The sequence below is a fragment of the Bactrocera oleae genome, chromosome 6 (genome assembly GCF_042242935.1).
Source record: "Bactrocera oleae isolate idBacOlea1 chromosome 6, idBacOlea1, whole genome shotgun sequence".
NCBI lineage: Eukaryota > Metazoa > Arthropoda > Insecta > Diptera > Tephritidae > Bactrocera > Bactrocera oleae.
In genome coordinates this window covers 45,435,958-45,452,246 of record NC_091540.1, presented here as the reverse complement: position 1 = coordinate 45,452,246, position 16,289 = coordinate 45,435,958, and the positions used below count along the sequence as shown (strand labels likewise).

The window sequence follows — 16,289 nt, the reverse complement described above, 5'->3', positions numbered from 1 at the left end:
AAAATTATATAATAATAATACGAAGTTATAATTTGTAGCATCATTTGCAAGGTAGCAAACGAAATTTCTCAGAACTATCAAAAGACTTAAGCGACGAACTTGATTACAAGTATCCAATGGTCGTTGTATTTAACTTTTGTTTTACCGAATGCGATGGATGAATATAGGAAGCAAAGTAGCAAATTTCACAGCAAAACAAAAATAAACTAATAAAAAATAAATTGATATAAACAAAAATATGAAATGATTACTGATATGACTATGTGTAATTTTAAGTTTTGGCGACACTTAATAAAATTCTCATACAAATTTCAGCAAACACCAAATCTGCACAGTAATTAGCATAATTTGCTTCATGAATTTAATATTTTATATTAATGAGTGTATTAGTTAATTATGTGACAATAATTTAAAGGAAACTTTTAACTTCCGTTACTTCTTTCAGTGAGCGTCATTTAATATGTATATATTAACTAATGCTTAATGCCTTGCACGTGGTACATAACAGCTGCCCAGCGAGCTCGTGTACTTTGAATGCTTGATAACTTATGCCTATGAGCCCCCACTTGTGAAGCTTCTTTTCTGTTTAAAGTTCGATAAAACATGTTTCTTTGGATAGTTATTGGCGCGCATACCGGTTTCATTTCTAGAGCTAAATTACTTATGGCATGAAATTTTGTTTGTGCGTATACGGACGTCAGTTAAATCACAGAAATATGTAAATCGCAAACGGTTTTTAAATAGTTTTAAACGTTTTGTTAATAACTCATTATATTCCATAGCTCGGTGCTCACACGCTGAAACCAAAAAAATATTATTGTATTTTCGTCCGTGACGTACGCATGACTGGTGTGAACTAGCCAAAACTGGCCATTACTGCGCTTTTGGCAAAGAACAATGCAAATCATGAGTGAATTTAAACGAATAAATCAATCTTTTTAAATATTGGAGTTGGAAAAGTATACCAATGAAAATAATAATGTATATATAATATTAAACTAAAATTTTTTACATAACTGTCTTGCTACAATAAATTTGCATATTTTATACTTTTTAATAAAAAAAAAAAATTTTAAAATCAAGCATCTATAAATGTGAATGAAAAATGTAAATGTTTGAGTGTGATTTCCCAAGCAGAGCCGTTTTGTTGGCAACTTGTTTGATATAAGTAAGCCCATAAGCGTGTGATAACTTGCTATTAGTGAAATATTAAGTGTTGCTAACTGCAATAATCCAAATAATACTAAATTAAAAAAAAGTTCAAGAACAAGAAAGTTTATAAAGAATACAAGAAAAGCAAAAACTGCATTTAATATATTTAAGAATTTACTTCATCATCAATTTAATAACGAATGTATGCAAATAAAATTTAGATACTGTTAAATTTGACAAGGATTGTTCTTCCTTTCTATTACTTCCAAGCAGAAGTGGGCATAGTATCTGAAAGTTTTTGTAGAAAAAAAACAAAGCTCTAATAATTGTATCCCAATAACAACGGCAGTGACTCTCCATACACGGTATTCTTTTTCTAAAAAAATATTATATCACAAGCAAGTTTGGTAAAATGAAATGGGACCATATCATCCTATAGTTTTAGTATATGGAGTGAAATTTTTTTGCGCCACTACTTTTTACCTATATATATAAATATATATCTTTTGCTAGGCTCTGTATACTGATTTTTCCGAAAATATAGTAAATATTGGTCAGTGTACGAAATTTAGGAGAAATATTTATTGATTGATTACTTGATTGGTTGGATGAAAAGGGAGATGCAGGAGCGCCATACCGCAGCCGGGCACACTTAGGTCATCATTTGATCTATTGTGCTCCCGGGTAGTAACCAAATAAAACCTTACCCAGCAACTCAGTCGATTTGGTAAAAACCCAGCTTTTATTCATCTCATCTGCTTAATGTCTTTTAAGTTAGAGCATTAGGAACCATGGAAGATATCCCGTCATATCCGGCAAAAGGCTGGTCATACGCAAAAGATAATGTTTCAGGGTCTCATCATCTTCCGTTGTGAGGCATACGTCTTGCTAGTGTACTAAGACCTAAGGTGTTCCTCTAGGGTCCATAGCTTCAAGCAACTTTTAAAGGAGCTGAATGGTCTAGGACAGCTTAAGGGAATTGTGTTCCTGGCTGCCTCCGAGCGGTACAACTCATCTGGTCTTTCGTTTTCATTTATTCCTAGGTAACTAGGTATCCAGATGATATTTACTGAGTTTCTCACTGAAAGTCGAGTCCTTCTGGCATAACCTCACGCATTGAGATTTAGTAAAAGATAGTAAGATATCGAGAATAAATTCCAGAGCATTTGTTGATGTAGGTAAAGCTCAGATCAACATATTTCTACCGCTACTAATTCATAATGAATAAAACACTCATATTTTTATTTTCATATATATGCATGCAATTTAATATTTCTTCATATTCGAGGATATTTACTAAGTACAATTTAAACACAATTCCTGGCGGAGAATTCGCACAGTAAAGCTAAGTAACACGTAATTATTTTTTAGCTGACTAGTTTAATTGAGGGATGATAGCCGAGCTCATCGGCTGTGAAAACGAGTTCGAATTTCTTGCCATCTGGGGCAGTCCAAGAGGTAGAACCGTGAACAACGATGGCGGCACTATCCTCTATGGTCTTAAGTTCGCCCTCTTCGGTGCGTGAAATACCGTTGCTGGTATCGTAGCTGAAAAAGCAAGTAATTTTGTAAATATAATATTACACCTTTACATACTTTTAAATATATGCCAGTTGCACTTACGAAAAGGAGTATTTATCAACACCATTATTCTCGGCTTCCAGACGCAGTGTCTCTGCTTTCTCGTCAGCTTCATCAGGACGTGGCGCAGCAAAGCAGACAGCGGCAAAGCAAGCAAACAACAAAACAACTTGATATTTCATTTTGATATATAGTTAAGTGATTCTGTGTAATTCTTGTAAAAGCTGGCGATATTGATTTAATCCTTGGTAATTGGTAGGTTGCACTGTGTAAGCACTCACTGTACTGATATTGCACAAATCCACGCAAAGCCTTTTATACCAACTGAAAAGCTAAAAAAGAAGATGCGCTACACTTATTTTACGACGATTATTTCATTTTATTATTATTAACTTATTTTTTATATTTTTCTCGTACACTCACCAATCGTAGGTTGTGTAAAAAATGAAACAAACATATTTAAAATGTCCTCATCGCAAAAAAATCCACTTGTATACACACACTTTACCTCTTTGTATGTATGTGCATAGCTACATCTTTGTTGAGCCGATGGACAGGCCGGTTGTTAATTCACAAAGCGAAACTTTGCGCCGCCACTCCTGCCTCACCATTTACCATTTACCAATTGTCAAAAACTCTTTTAATTACACATTAACACAGCTTTTTTAAATTTTTTCTACATCTGTGGTCACAGTGAGTTATTTGTTTGTATCACATTTTTTAAACATTTTTTCGATTTTTATTTTCAAAAGATCTATGCATCATGTGTGTATTTTCCCTGTACTTTAGATGAAGCATTTCTACACTTGACATGCATCTTAGCGTTGGCGTCTCCGAAATTTCTTTGTCCGGCTTCTGTTCAACATACCCATGTCAAAAATTAATTAATGCTTTATTAAAGCATTTGTTTATAATACAATACTATATATTAATTAGTATTTTAGCTCAAAAATCTGATATTGATAGATGATGATGCCAGCAATTAAAAGCTCTACGAGTGAAATAAGAGCAAACACAAAACCAATATATACACATACATACATATATGTGTGTGCAAGAATTATTGCATGCAGTTTTTATATATTTGGCGCGGTTGAAAGTGTCTTTTTTTGGCATGACTTCTTAATAAATTTGTAGAAATGGTCAAAATAAGTGAACCGGAATTTCTTATTTAATCGCTTGAGACATTGCCAATGAATTAATATAAATGATAGAAATAATAATGCATAAATAACAAAATTGATACATTGACAATAATATGTTACTCATAGTCATAGTGTCGGTGCAGTACAGTACGTCTGCTCAGTTCATTACCATCGACAATAATATTTTCTATTGACACTCTACAAACATCTGCTGAAATGACTACCAAATTTTGTACCTAGAGAAGCTTAAAGCAAACAAGTCAGTTAGTCTTGAAATTTTCAGAGAAAATAACCGAAAGCAAGAAAGGAAAACAATTATAGCCCGAGTGTAACATATGAACGTCTAATGTTTGGGAACAGCACAAAAACAATATACAAAAGACTAAAAGATATTAGAATTCAAAACTTATTTCACCCTAAGATATTTTATATTTAATTTTATATTTTATTAAAAGAAGATCCTTCTAGACAGAGGTAAAGTTCGATATTATAGCAGAAGTCAAACGACCAGTCGAAGCTGTTAACAATAAAATAGAAATTTATAGAAATTAATTTTAAGGAGATATTGTGGTCTGGAGTCAAGACTTTGAGGTGATTTTCGGCTTGTAAAGAGAAAAAAAAACAAATTTTCTACTATCAATTTTTAACAACATACTTATTCGTGTTATATCTATAAGAAGAGGAAAAATTAAGAACTGAAAATGTTATAAGCTGTTACAGTGAGAAGTTGGAAAAAAATACGCGGCAAAACTATTGCAATTCTTCTAATGTTTATAAACCAAAAAACAAAAAGCAAAAAAAGAGAAGAGTCTGAAAAAATAATAAAATAAAATAAAACAGTAAAAAAATGGTTATAAATTTATAAGTGCTTAGTCTTGTCATAAATTCTGTTACAAGTTCAGGCCATTATAAAAATTAAGCTGTAAAACATTTTTTAACAAAATAAATTTTTAATAATACCACATATATTATATTAAGTCAACGATGTACAAACTTATATGGGAAATGTTCACCTTTCGCTTTTGCGCAAGCCTTCAAAGCATTCGGCTATTGATCAACAGCAGCACGCACAGCTTCTTTTTTTATTGACGACGCTGCTCGAACGAATACTTTTTGAGATTCTTCAAATTCCTGTGGGGTATTCGACAGACCATATATTCCAATTCTAATACAAACTTTAGTCCAATGGATTCAAATCTGGACGCCCAGATGGCCAAATATCTGCATATTTAAAAGTTTTTGCGTAGATTTGGTTGTTTTGCTTATTAAAAACTTCGAGATCAACTTGAATATGTCTGATTGATATATCCATTTCTCTTGACACTTAGCGAAAACAAATACTGAACTGAGTACTGATCACATGAGTAGGCACTGCATACAGATTAAAATAAAAAGTAATGGCATTTTTTCTGCGAATTTGCCTTCGCTGTAAACTTTGTAACAGAATTTATGGCAAGATTAAGTATGCATACATACGGTTGGTTGAAAAGTTTCTGCGCTCGAAATGAAACAATACTGTTATTGGTACGAAATATATATTTTTATTCAGTAATAAGGATATTACCTTTTACTTCAATACACTTATTCCAATTATCCTCCAATAATTTTATGCCATCCCTATATAAACTTTCCGGAAGCTCTGCAAAATACCGGTCTACGGCGGTAATAGCATCTTCATTCATCGAAAAACGCTTTCCACGAAAGAATTATTTCAGGTTTTTGAATACTACTACTCGCTGGGGGCCAAATCTGGTGAATACGGTGGGTGCTCAAGCAATTCGTACTTTAATTCGTTGAATTTTATCATTTTTAAAACAAATTTGTGGGCAGGTGCATTGTCTTGATGAAAAATGATTCTTTTGTGCTGCAAACCAGGTCTTTTCTGCAATACTATTGAGAGTTGATTGATTTACCTTTCTGCAGATAATCAATTAACAAACTCCTTTTGCATCCTAAAAAAAATGTTGCCTTAACCTTCTTTGCTGATCGTTGTGACTTTAGCTGTTTTGAAGGTGAACAACCAACTTCAGTCCACTGTAAACGTTCTCGTTTCAATTTAGGATCATGGTGGTAGATCCAAGTCTCATCCATAGTTATAAAACGACGCAAGAAATCGGTTTTATTCTGCTTAAAACGCTCCAAAATATGTTGAGAAATTTTATTTCGATCCAGTTTTTGTTGAATTGTTAACGTGTGCGGCACTAACTTTCCAAACAGCTTTTTCATATGTAATGCTCCATGTAAAATATGAAGTACTCGTTCGTCTGAGATGTCTATGGCATTAGCAATTTCACGCTTAGTCTAACAATATTGTGAACTTGCCCAATGATTTCTGATGTGGTTGCAGTTTTTGGTCGTCCCTCGCTTGAATAGCCTTCAAGCCTAGTACGACCGCGTTTAAATTCGCCAGCCCGAAATTCAACGGTTCGTTTTGAGGGTGAGGACTCCTTATACACTTTTAACAATTGTTCCTAAATTTCTTTTGCTTTTAAACCTTTCAAAACAAAGAATTTCATCACTGCGCGAATAAAATGTTTTCCATATTAATCAAATGGCTTGTAAACAAAGAATTATGACAGAATGACTTGTAACTTCTCACCACACATATGTATCAACTTGATTTCTTGGTGAGACCAACCAACCTGTATATATGTAAGATGCCCAACAAATTTCAAGTAAGTCGGTCAAGTAGAACTTGAGAAATTATAACATACTTTTTGAAGAAAATGATTTCGAGCAAAACCCATCTTAAATTTAGGATAAAATTACGCCCAATGCCGAGTTTTGTGTGCTTGTTAAATCCTCTTAACATATAATCATTGAAAATATGAAAAATTTGATTTCTACAAATTTAATTCTAATGTATAATTCACCTTACCAGAAACAGCGAAATTATAAAGATTTTAAACTAACTCTATTAGTCATGAGTCCTTAGGACATGGTAACTGTCTGCGTTAATCTTGTATGCTTTTTAGATTTAAACCGCAATTTTTTGTTTTTAATTTAGCTATTAGTATTTTAACCATAACTTCGAAATATTCAAATTTTTTCTCACTTTCACAGAGACATCTTTCAACATTTACACTAAATAATAAAACAAAACCAAAATATTACAGAATTGTTATAAGCCAATTTAATACTGTTTCTTACTTATAAAACAATTCATATTTTTATATTTTTACACTATAACTACATGTATATAAAAACGATTAATTTCAAAGTATCTCCTCTACACATTAAACATGCGGCAAATGTTCGCCTTGTGGTTGGAAACCATTCTCATCGGCGATATAGTTCAATGTGTATGTCTGACCGTCTGGTGCCACCCAACTGACCGAGCCGCGTACGGAAATGGCCTCCTGTTCGGTGCCGGCGTTCTTCAATTCAGCCTCCTCCTGGCGCGACACACCATCACTGGTCTCATAGCTGTAAGTAGATAAATTAGAAGTTAGTTTTTTTTTGATAATATATTGTGCATAGAAATAATTTTAATCAAATATATAGAATCAAAAATTAAGAAAACTAATTTTAATACAATATAAACAAGGTATGAAAATAGGGGAAGAGTTAAGTTTGTTTACAAATTTATGTTCAATTGCAAACATATGTTTCTGAGCGTATGGTTTCGTGAAAGGAAATTGCAAATATAAGAACTTAATAAAATAATTGAAATTTATAGGAAATTTCATACATTTTTAGCAAAACAAAATGTCCCCAGCAATTTTACGTTATTTTATTATTAGTATATAAGTATGTAGTTATTTGAAATCTTAGCTTGACGACTAAGTAGTACACTAGTAGTGACTATGAAAAGAAGACGTAAAAAGGAATAAACTATTTTAGAAAAAGGTTAATAATCTCATAAAATAATATTCATGTTAAGCACTGAACAAATAAAAAAAAAAAAATGATTTGAAATCGGTTATTCGAAGAATTATTTCCAAACAAAATTTCTAAGCTTTTTTAACAGCTGTGAAAGTGATCATAATTTTAATAAAAATATTTTATACAGTTATAATAACTGAAAATATTTTTAAGAATGTTCATAGCTTTCTTTCAATCAATTTTCAATATGAAAAAGTAATCAATTTTCTGAAAAGAAACAACCATAGATAAAAATTATACTGCATCTGATCGATTTATTATGCTCTTGAAATGAAAACAAAAACAGGAAAATAAAAAAATAACTGTTTCTAAGTTTAAAAAGTCGAAAAGATTTTTTTGCAAGAGCAAACGTTTCAAAGATCAGCAAGACACTAAGATCTAATAAAATTTATAATTTAATCTATTTTCGAAATTTTTGGAAAAGGTCTTGAAATTATATATAACCAAAAATTTTATTTTCCTAGTTATTTATAAAATGTAGGCTAAGTACGAAATATTTTCAGTCTTAAAAAAAATACTTGATTTTATGGAAAAGAACCGTCATTTTGATAAATTGATAAATTAAAATTTCTCTTAAAATTTCGAAATTTTTTTTTTAATCAATAAAAAGAACGAAATGAATTTGCTTGAATTCTTCTACTTGTATTATCATCAGAACTTTCCAAGCAAACAAAACATTTTTAATTTCACTTCTTTTTACGAACTCACCCGAATTTATAACCGTCCGCAACGTTCTCGTTATCGTAGCGTAGAATCTGGGCGGTAGCTGAGTCATCGAGGGGCGCAGCACAGGCGAACGCAATTAATCCACAGAGTGCCAGGATGCTCAATGTAAACTTCATTTTTATTACAGATTTTGTATATTTCACTTTCTGAGATTTTATTTTTTTAATTATTTCTTGAACTCCAGCTGTTGCTGCCGTGCTTGTCGTTATCCCAATTACGTTTGCTAACTAATGCAGTGTAATTACCAATGTCGGTCGCTATTTATACGTATGTCTTACAGAAAATCCAATAAAGTACCATAATGAGCATGGTTATACGCACTTGTACTCTCACCTACATACACACATACTTATCTATGAATGCGCTGTGCATTACACTTGTAGGCAAATAAATTAACACAAGTAAACTAATAATAATTGCGTCAACAACAATAGCACTTAAACGATAAAAGAGCATGATGAGCCGCGTGTACTTTGCTTACGAGCATACAAGTATATGTGTATGTATGTGTGTAAGTGCTTGCGAAGGTAAATACTGCAGAGCTATCAATAAGACTTCGTTCAAATGAAACTGAAAACTGAAAATCCAAATTGTTAGAGAGCGCATTGCAGCATCCATCAATAAAAAATCAAAAAATAGCAATAATGAACTGCCAAACACATTCAACATAACCACCTCCAAATCATTTTAGGCGAACATGTGGGCGCATACATGTATGTCGGCGCAACTACGCGCATGCGTACATGACGGCGAAATAATGAAGCGCAAATTATGTAATTCAACGGATTATCTAGGTTTTGAAGATCGTCATATATGTATATATGTGCGAGTGTGTGTGTGCGTTGCATATGTGCGTGCATGTGCACAAAATATGCCCGTTGCGGTCATTAACCGCAAGACAGCACAAACCCATTAACAGCGCTGACGTTTTGAACTTCACCACGCTACTGATTAGCGTTTGACAATTGAGCTATGGCAACTTGCCTTGTGTTGTTGCTATTATTGTTTTTGTGACTTTGCCGCAACGCATCTAAGTGCTTCCATTCAAAGTTACACCACGTATACACACACGCATGCATTTGTATTTGTGAGGAGGTGCTTGAATTGAGTTTCTATGTTTTTGTTCATTTATGTGAAAACAATTGATCTTCAATGGTTGTTAAACTTTTTGGTGTAATTTATGAGCGACTTCGAGCTTTTTGGCGAATGTGTGAAGTAACGAACACATCGGATCTCAACTCCTTTACACTCTTCTGGTCTTCTTTGCTTTGACTATTTTTCTATTGTTCTACTGCAAAACCATTCAACTGGCAAAACTGCTGAAGCATTTTTTGTAAGAATGGATTGTTAGATAATGTCGTAGATACTCGTTACAATAAGTAGCAATAATAATTGCAGAGGCTATGTTGAGCCGATCCATAAGAACTGTTGAGAACTTCTGCTTTCTCTCTGATACCAACACGAAGATTTTCAAGCGCTGTTTCTTAAATTTTTCGGTACACGAGTAACCGTCATTAACAGATGAGGATGGACGCCTCGCATGAGGCAAGTTGTCAATGACTTCACGACCTTCACTGAATGCTTTGTGTCACTAAAATACTTCTGCAACATTTTAAACGAATCAAAAGCCGTGATTCCATTGGAAACACAAAATCGCTAGACAACGTTTTCATACGAAGATCAAACTTTTCACGAACATAAAAAAGATTTTACCAATGGTTGAAAAGAATATCAAGTATGGAGCTCCGACTTTCTTATATGAAGAACAAATCACAAGTTAATATATTCTTTAGTATAACTACTCTTGCAACATGTTGCGTAGAGTATTATAGTTTTGTTCTTGTAGTTTGTTTATAGTAGATAAGCTAGAATTTCTTATCTCAGAAACTACTAGATAAATATGAATCAAATACAAAACCGAAAATAATGAATCTAATACGTGGCAACTCTCATCTGAATACTGAATATTGCTCATTTTGTGAGGAATCTCAAAGAAATTTTATTAGCATCTTCTCCAGACAAAAAATCCGTTCTGGTCCTACAAATGTATATAATTGGTTACGTACTTCCTCTAGCTCTCAGCTTATATGAATACCATAAGTGACTGATCTGACTTGTACAATAAATACTACAGGTTGGTGTTAAATATGGAAGAAATCGGTCAATGAATAATCTCAGCCGCCCTATACTAAATATAGTGATTTCGTTATTCTAGATAACCTAATAGTTATATCGGTCAAAGTGTTAATTGTTCTAATAAAATTGGATGTAAGTTACTTTCTAGAACATACTCCCTTGACAGAAATCTGCCTTAAGTGAAGAAAGTTATTTAAGATCTTACTCTATAATATCTAGTAACTTATACTGGATACATGGAAGCTCGAAGAGTTCTTCAGGATTTTTTACACTCCTTAAGGCAATTAATTTTTACCCTCTGAACAGGGAATATTAAGTTAGCCAAGTTTGCCATACCTAGAAGGAAACGTCGGAGATCCTATAAAGTATATATAAAAAGGGTTTTTAAATAAAAGTGAAATGCTTTTTTTGTTTTTCAAAAAAAACAAACACCCTAATTATAAAGGAAATTCAAATATTTTTTATTTAAGTGAAGTAAAATTAATACATTTAGTTCTAAATATAACATCATTCAAATGACCTCCACGACTTCTTTGCCAGGAACGAATTCGATGAACCCAATTTTCGAGTCCTTTTTCCACTAAATCAAGTCGTATGTCACGAATAACACGTTCATATTGAATTCTACAGCTTGAAGAGAGCCTAGTTTATCGCTAAGGATCAATGACTTTTAATAACCCTACAAGGAGTAGTATAATGGTTCTAAATTACTCACTCATAACTTCTTGGAGGCCATTCAATGTCACAATTTCCTGAAATTATCGAATATCTAAACTTTTCTCGCAAAGATTTGGTTGTTGCACGTGCGGTGTGGCACGTAGCCACGTTTTGTTGGAACGATATGTTGTCAAGATCAATTTCTTTCAATTGCGGCCATAAAAAGTTGGTTATCATCGATCTACACCGCTCTCCGTTGACAGTAACGGTGTCACCAGCTTCATTTCGAAAGAAGTATGGACCGATGACTCCACCAGACCAAAAACTACACAAAACTGTCAATTAGGGTGAATGTAACGGTTTTTCATGAATTCTTTGTGCATGCCAGTTTAGCAATGTCCGCCTGTCTGTATATACGCGAACTAGTTTCACAGTTTTTAAGATGTCGATCTGAAATTTTGCACATGGCCTTTTCTCTTCAAATAGCTTTTTATATGTCGGAATCGACACCACCACTAGAAGATAAAACCATCATACAAACAGATCGGCCAAAATATATTTCGTGTATGGAAAACTTTTTAATTTAACCAAATATCTTCACGAAATTTACCATAAATTATTATTATAGTTTGGTGCTGCCGAAGTTAGTATATTTTCATGTCTTACATACCCATTAATCCAAAAACCGCCACCCATAAAAACTTGCTATACACATATAAATATATGAAAGCCATGTTAAAAAGTTACAATGTTAATCTTTCCATTTAACATGAAATTTCTCACTTCGCGTGAAGTTAGGGAGTTGCTGTTGAATACACTGAAACAAACAACAATTATTACTTTTTTGTAGATTTTCGTCATGCGATACTAATTTTAATGATGTTTTTGTTAACCTCGAAAATCACGACAATTTGGTCTGTGCCTTCATTAATTGATGTTCCTGAAGAACAACTGCTGCAATATACACATATACACATATACAAGAGTATGTGGAGTGAAGGTTAAGGTTAGCCGAAAATCAAGTACAGGTGCAATGCAAGAGTATCTTAAAGTTAATTAATTAACAAGAAATAGCATTGAAGCTGCATAATTGTTATTGTAAATGTATATAGCATATGCGAGTAAATGTTCGGTATCTCACCCATTAAACACTTGATCTCGCACCTTAAATTAACACTAATTCTGTTGATGACAGAGAAGATTCGCACGCGTACTTCAGCAATCCAACTAAGAAGCTATTTGCTTCCTTCTTTCCTATGAGCTGTGATATATATGCGCAACAACAAAAGCAAAATGCGTGTATTAAGCAACGTGCGACGCCAACGCATAGCGTTTAAGAAGCCAACGTGCTCAATTTGTTACTGCACTGCTCGCAAGCCAAAATTCCGGTAAGCTCTAATTTGTTGTTGCTTTTGTTTTTCCTGCTACAATGCAGATCATAGTGTGTTGCTGACCTTAGTAAACGACATATGGAAGTTGAAATGTTTTATTTGGTAGTAGAATCATAATGAACAGAAGATGAGATCTACGATATCATTATTAACGAAAGAATTAAGTAAAATTGAAAAAATAAAATAAAATATTGTCGATATTTACGAGCGACAGCTCGAGGTTTTTATCTTTAAGCAAACACTTCATAAACATTTCAATGCATATCGATTTTCTTAAGTTTTTATATAAACAGGTATGTACTAAATTGGCCAGTGAATTAACACCTTCAATGATGATCGAGATCAGTGTTTCCCAAATTTCAATGTTTAAACGTTTCAAAAACAAATTAAAACAAGAAAAAACGTTAACTTCAGGGTCACTAAATCTATAATACCCTTCAAAAATATAAAACAATATCTTACAAGGACTGGATTTTGATCGATCAGTTTGTATGGCAGCTATATGCTATAGTGGTCCAATATCGGCGTTTCCGACAAATCATTAGCTTTTTGGGGAGAAAAGAACGTGGGAAAATTTCAGATCGATATCTCAAAAACTGGGAGAACTAGTTCGCGTATATACAAACAGAAAGACTAACAAACCTAAATCGACTCAGCGCATCACGTTGATCATTTATATATATTTTTTATAGGTCTCCGTCGTTTTTTTCCGAACCTTACAATCTTCTTAACAAAGTTTTTTGCTGTTCAGCGGGTGAAACTTTTAAAAATTAACTAAAATATAATTAAGAGTCTATAACAAAACAGATCTTTTTCTTGATAGATCTGATACTAAAGAGAAGTTTATTAAAAATGAACTCATTTTGGAAACATTACAACACGTATGAATTAAAAATTAAAATTTTTTTTCCTCGGTTGGAAAACAGAGTTAAACAACAAATTTTTTTGATGTAATAATATATAAAAATATAAATATTATTATTTTTACACAAAATTTTCAACTGAAAAAAAAACAAAAAAAAAACTTTCTTCTTAAAAAAAACACTTATAAAAATAAGTAATTAAGTAATAAGAATTTTTAAACTAAAGAGTTAAAATAAAGTAAAAATTTTTTTTTTTAATTTTTTGCATAACTGTAAGTATATATATATATATATATATAATATATATTATAATCACTTTAAATTGCAGAGTCCATCAGATTCATAGAAAATTTATGCTTCGTTTAATACACTTGGCAACTCTGTTTTGCCGACAAAGTTGAACAAATGGTATTTCACGCACTTGTCAGGCCCTTGGAGATCATTTCCACCGCTGTTAAGCTTGTCAGCGCCACAGCCAGTAATAGGAACAACACTTTGGGTAGTAAATGCTTGCGGTTTTAATGGAGAATATACATACTTGTACACACAGTTATACGAAGATATAATTACTTATTATTATGCTCTGCAGGAGACTTGATTTCAATAGACGTGCAAATATTTTGGTGATGGTCTTTAAATGTTTCAATTAATTTATCATTTTTAATTTTCTTATTAATTAAATAAACTTTTTTTTTATTATTAAAGCATTCTTGATGACATTTTTTTTTAATCTGTTGTATAATTAAGATATAATTTCACACTTACAAATTCACATCTTCCCTTAAAAACTAATATCATGCGCTATTCTAGTTTGAATGAATCCTTTATACATTTCAAGAAATTATTTATTTAAAAATCTATTATAAATAAGCTTAAAGTGTCGGTGAATCGCATTGCATAAATTTATTTATATGAATATGCATAAACTTTAAACATATGGTATCAACTTCCGCAGCAATTTCAAAATACCGCAAACTGCATTATTCATTATCAACATTCTGTGTATACATCACCCCTCTGCCATTATAGCATCAGTACACAAACTTAAACAGCTATGGGCGTTGTTTATACTTTTGGTTGTTTATTATTTGATTGCCATATTACAGATGCATCAAGGTGAGTTAACTAATTATTTTATACGTTTGCAATCATTTATTTACATACATATATATAAGCTGAACACATATGTGTGTATATATATGTATGTAGGCAAACAGTTATAGTAATATAGTATATACAACTATTATATATATTACCATACCGGTTTTATATTCATTATTTCATATATGTTTTCAGTTTTCTCATAATATCAATTCAATTGTTTTTATAGAAATCGGAAATGATGTGTACGTTACACTATCAAATATTAACATATACAGTGAAACATCAAAATACTCAGAAATAATACCAGTTTACTACTACAATTTTCTGACTTATCGATCTGTTCACAAAGCTAATTCTCTAGCATTACAAAGTTCTTTGACTTCACAAACCTATATTATTATGCAGCTATTTTTTCGAAATCCATCTTGTTGGAGCCAAAAGTCGTTCACATCAACATTTTCCAATTTAGGCACCAAAAAGTCATTAAACATGGCTCTATAGTGCTCTCAATCGCCTGTCACATTATGGCCGACTTCATTTATGAATGCAAGATATTGAAGAAATATAGACCAATTATTCCCTCTGGCCATATAGCACACCAAACAGTATATTTTTGCGATTGTAACGATATCTCAACAATGGTTTGTGAATTATTATCACTTCAAATGCTTTTTGTTTATTAATCGAGCCCATTCAACTAAAAGTAGGCTTCATCGCAGTTTATGACTAGTTAACGGTACGTCATTGATACTGTGTTATAATTTACTTATGCTGTGTTTTGCTATGATACCTTATATTCAGATTTTTCGTACTATGCAAAGTCATGTCAATATGTGTAATGCGGTGTTTTGTTATGTTATGTTCTTATATTCTTACAATTATTAAAATAGGTTGTAGAAATGGATTCTTAAATAATATGCAATAAATTTTCTTTATATATTGTATATATATATATATATTAAATTCAATTTCTATGCGTTTTAAGTTTGCCTCGACTATTTTTACGGCAATTTATTTCTTGCAAATTAATACCTTGTCGGCTTCTAAATATACTTATAGTTAAAAACAATGCCCATACACATATGTTTATTCATGCCATGCTAAACTTAAAATAAACTGCTTAAATTAACATTTATTGATTTGTTTCTGCTTGCGTCACAAGTGATATAATTTTAATAATATTATTAACCTTAAGAAGCCATAAGAGGTCTCATTGATTAAAAATATAGCATAGCAAATTTATGTAAGCAAATCCTAAACCGTTAATATACTGTTACGTGCAAGCTTATCGAACGTAGGAAACGCTTGTGCGAACATCTTCGCGTTAGTTGGTGGCTTGGTAGTTTGGAATTGTGTTAAATTAGCAATATAACCTTAAAAATTCGCTGACGTCAAAGACAAGCACTTCAGTCACATATATCAATGACCATAAAGTAAACTATAACAGGTTTTAATGACTTGTGCTAGTGTTGCCTGATTGGTTACTTTTGCTAAATGCATTTTTGTTTTAAATTTGGACAAGCGCAGGAGAATAAATAAGTATTAAAATCAATAACACTTGTCTACTTTCATCAATTACAATTTCAATTACAGAAAATTATTTAACTTATAAACACATCGCTCTTATGAATTTTACAACAAATTAATCA

General features: G+C 32.1%; 2 protein-coding genes across 2 annotated transcripts; both read right to left on the bottom strand.

Moving 5' to 3' along the window:
- Positions 1–2,390: 2,390 nt before the first annotated feature.
- On the bottom strand, positions 2,391–3,029 carry Cpr65Au (Cuticular protein 65Au). The gene is made up of 2 exons (XM_014239783.3): positions 2,776–3,029; positions 2,391–2,700 (listed from the first exon to the last, which is right to left on the bottom strand). The coding sequence occupies exons 1-2, from the start codon at positions 2,913–2,915 to the stop codon at positions 2,520–2,522; spliced, it is 321 nt and encodes a 106-aa protein (XP_014095258.1). The 5' UTR covers positions 2,916–3,029; the 3' UTR covers positions 2,391–2,519.
- A 3,959-nt stretch (positions 3,030–6,988) lies between these two features.
- LOC106620654 (Cuticular protein 65Av) lies at positions 6,989–8,731 on the bottom strand. The gene is made up of 2 exons (XM_014239207.3): positions 8,472–8,731; positions 6,989–7,304 (listed from the first exon to the last, which is right to left on the bottom strand). The coding sequence occupies exons 1-2, from the start codon at positions 8,603–8,605 to the stop codon at positions 7,115–7,117; spliced, it is 324 nt and encodes a 107-aa protein (XP_014094682.1). The 5' UTR covers positions 8,606–8,731; the 3' UTR covers positions 6,989–7,114.
- Between the last annotated feature and the right edge of the window lie 7,558 nt (positions 8,732–16,289).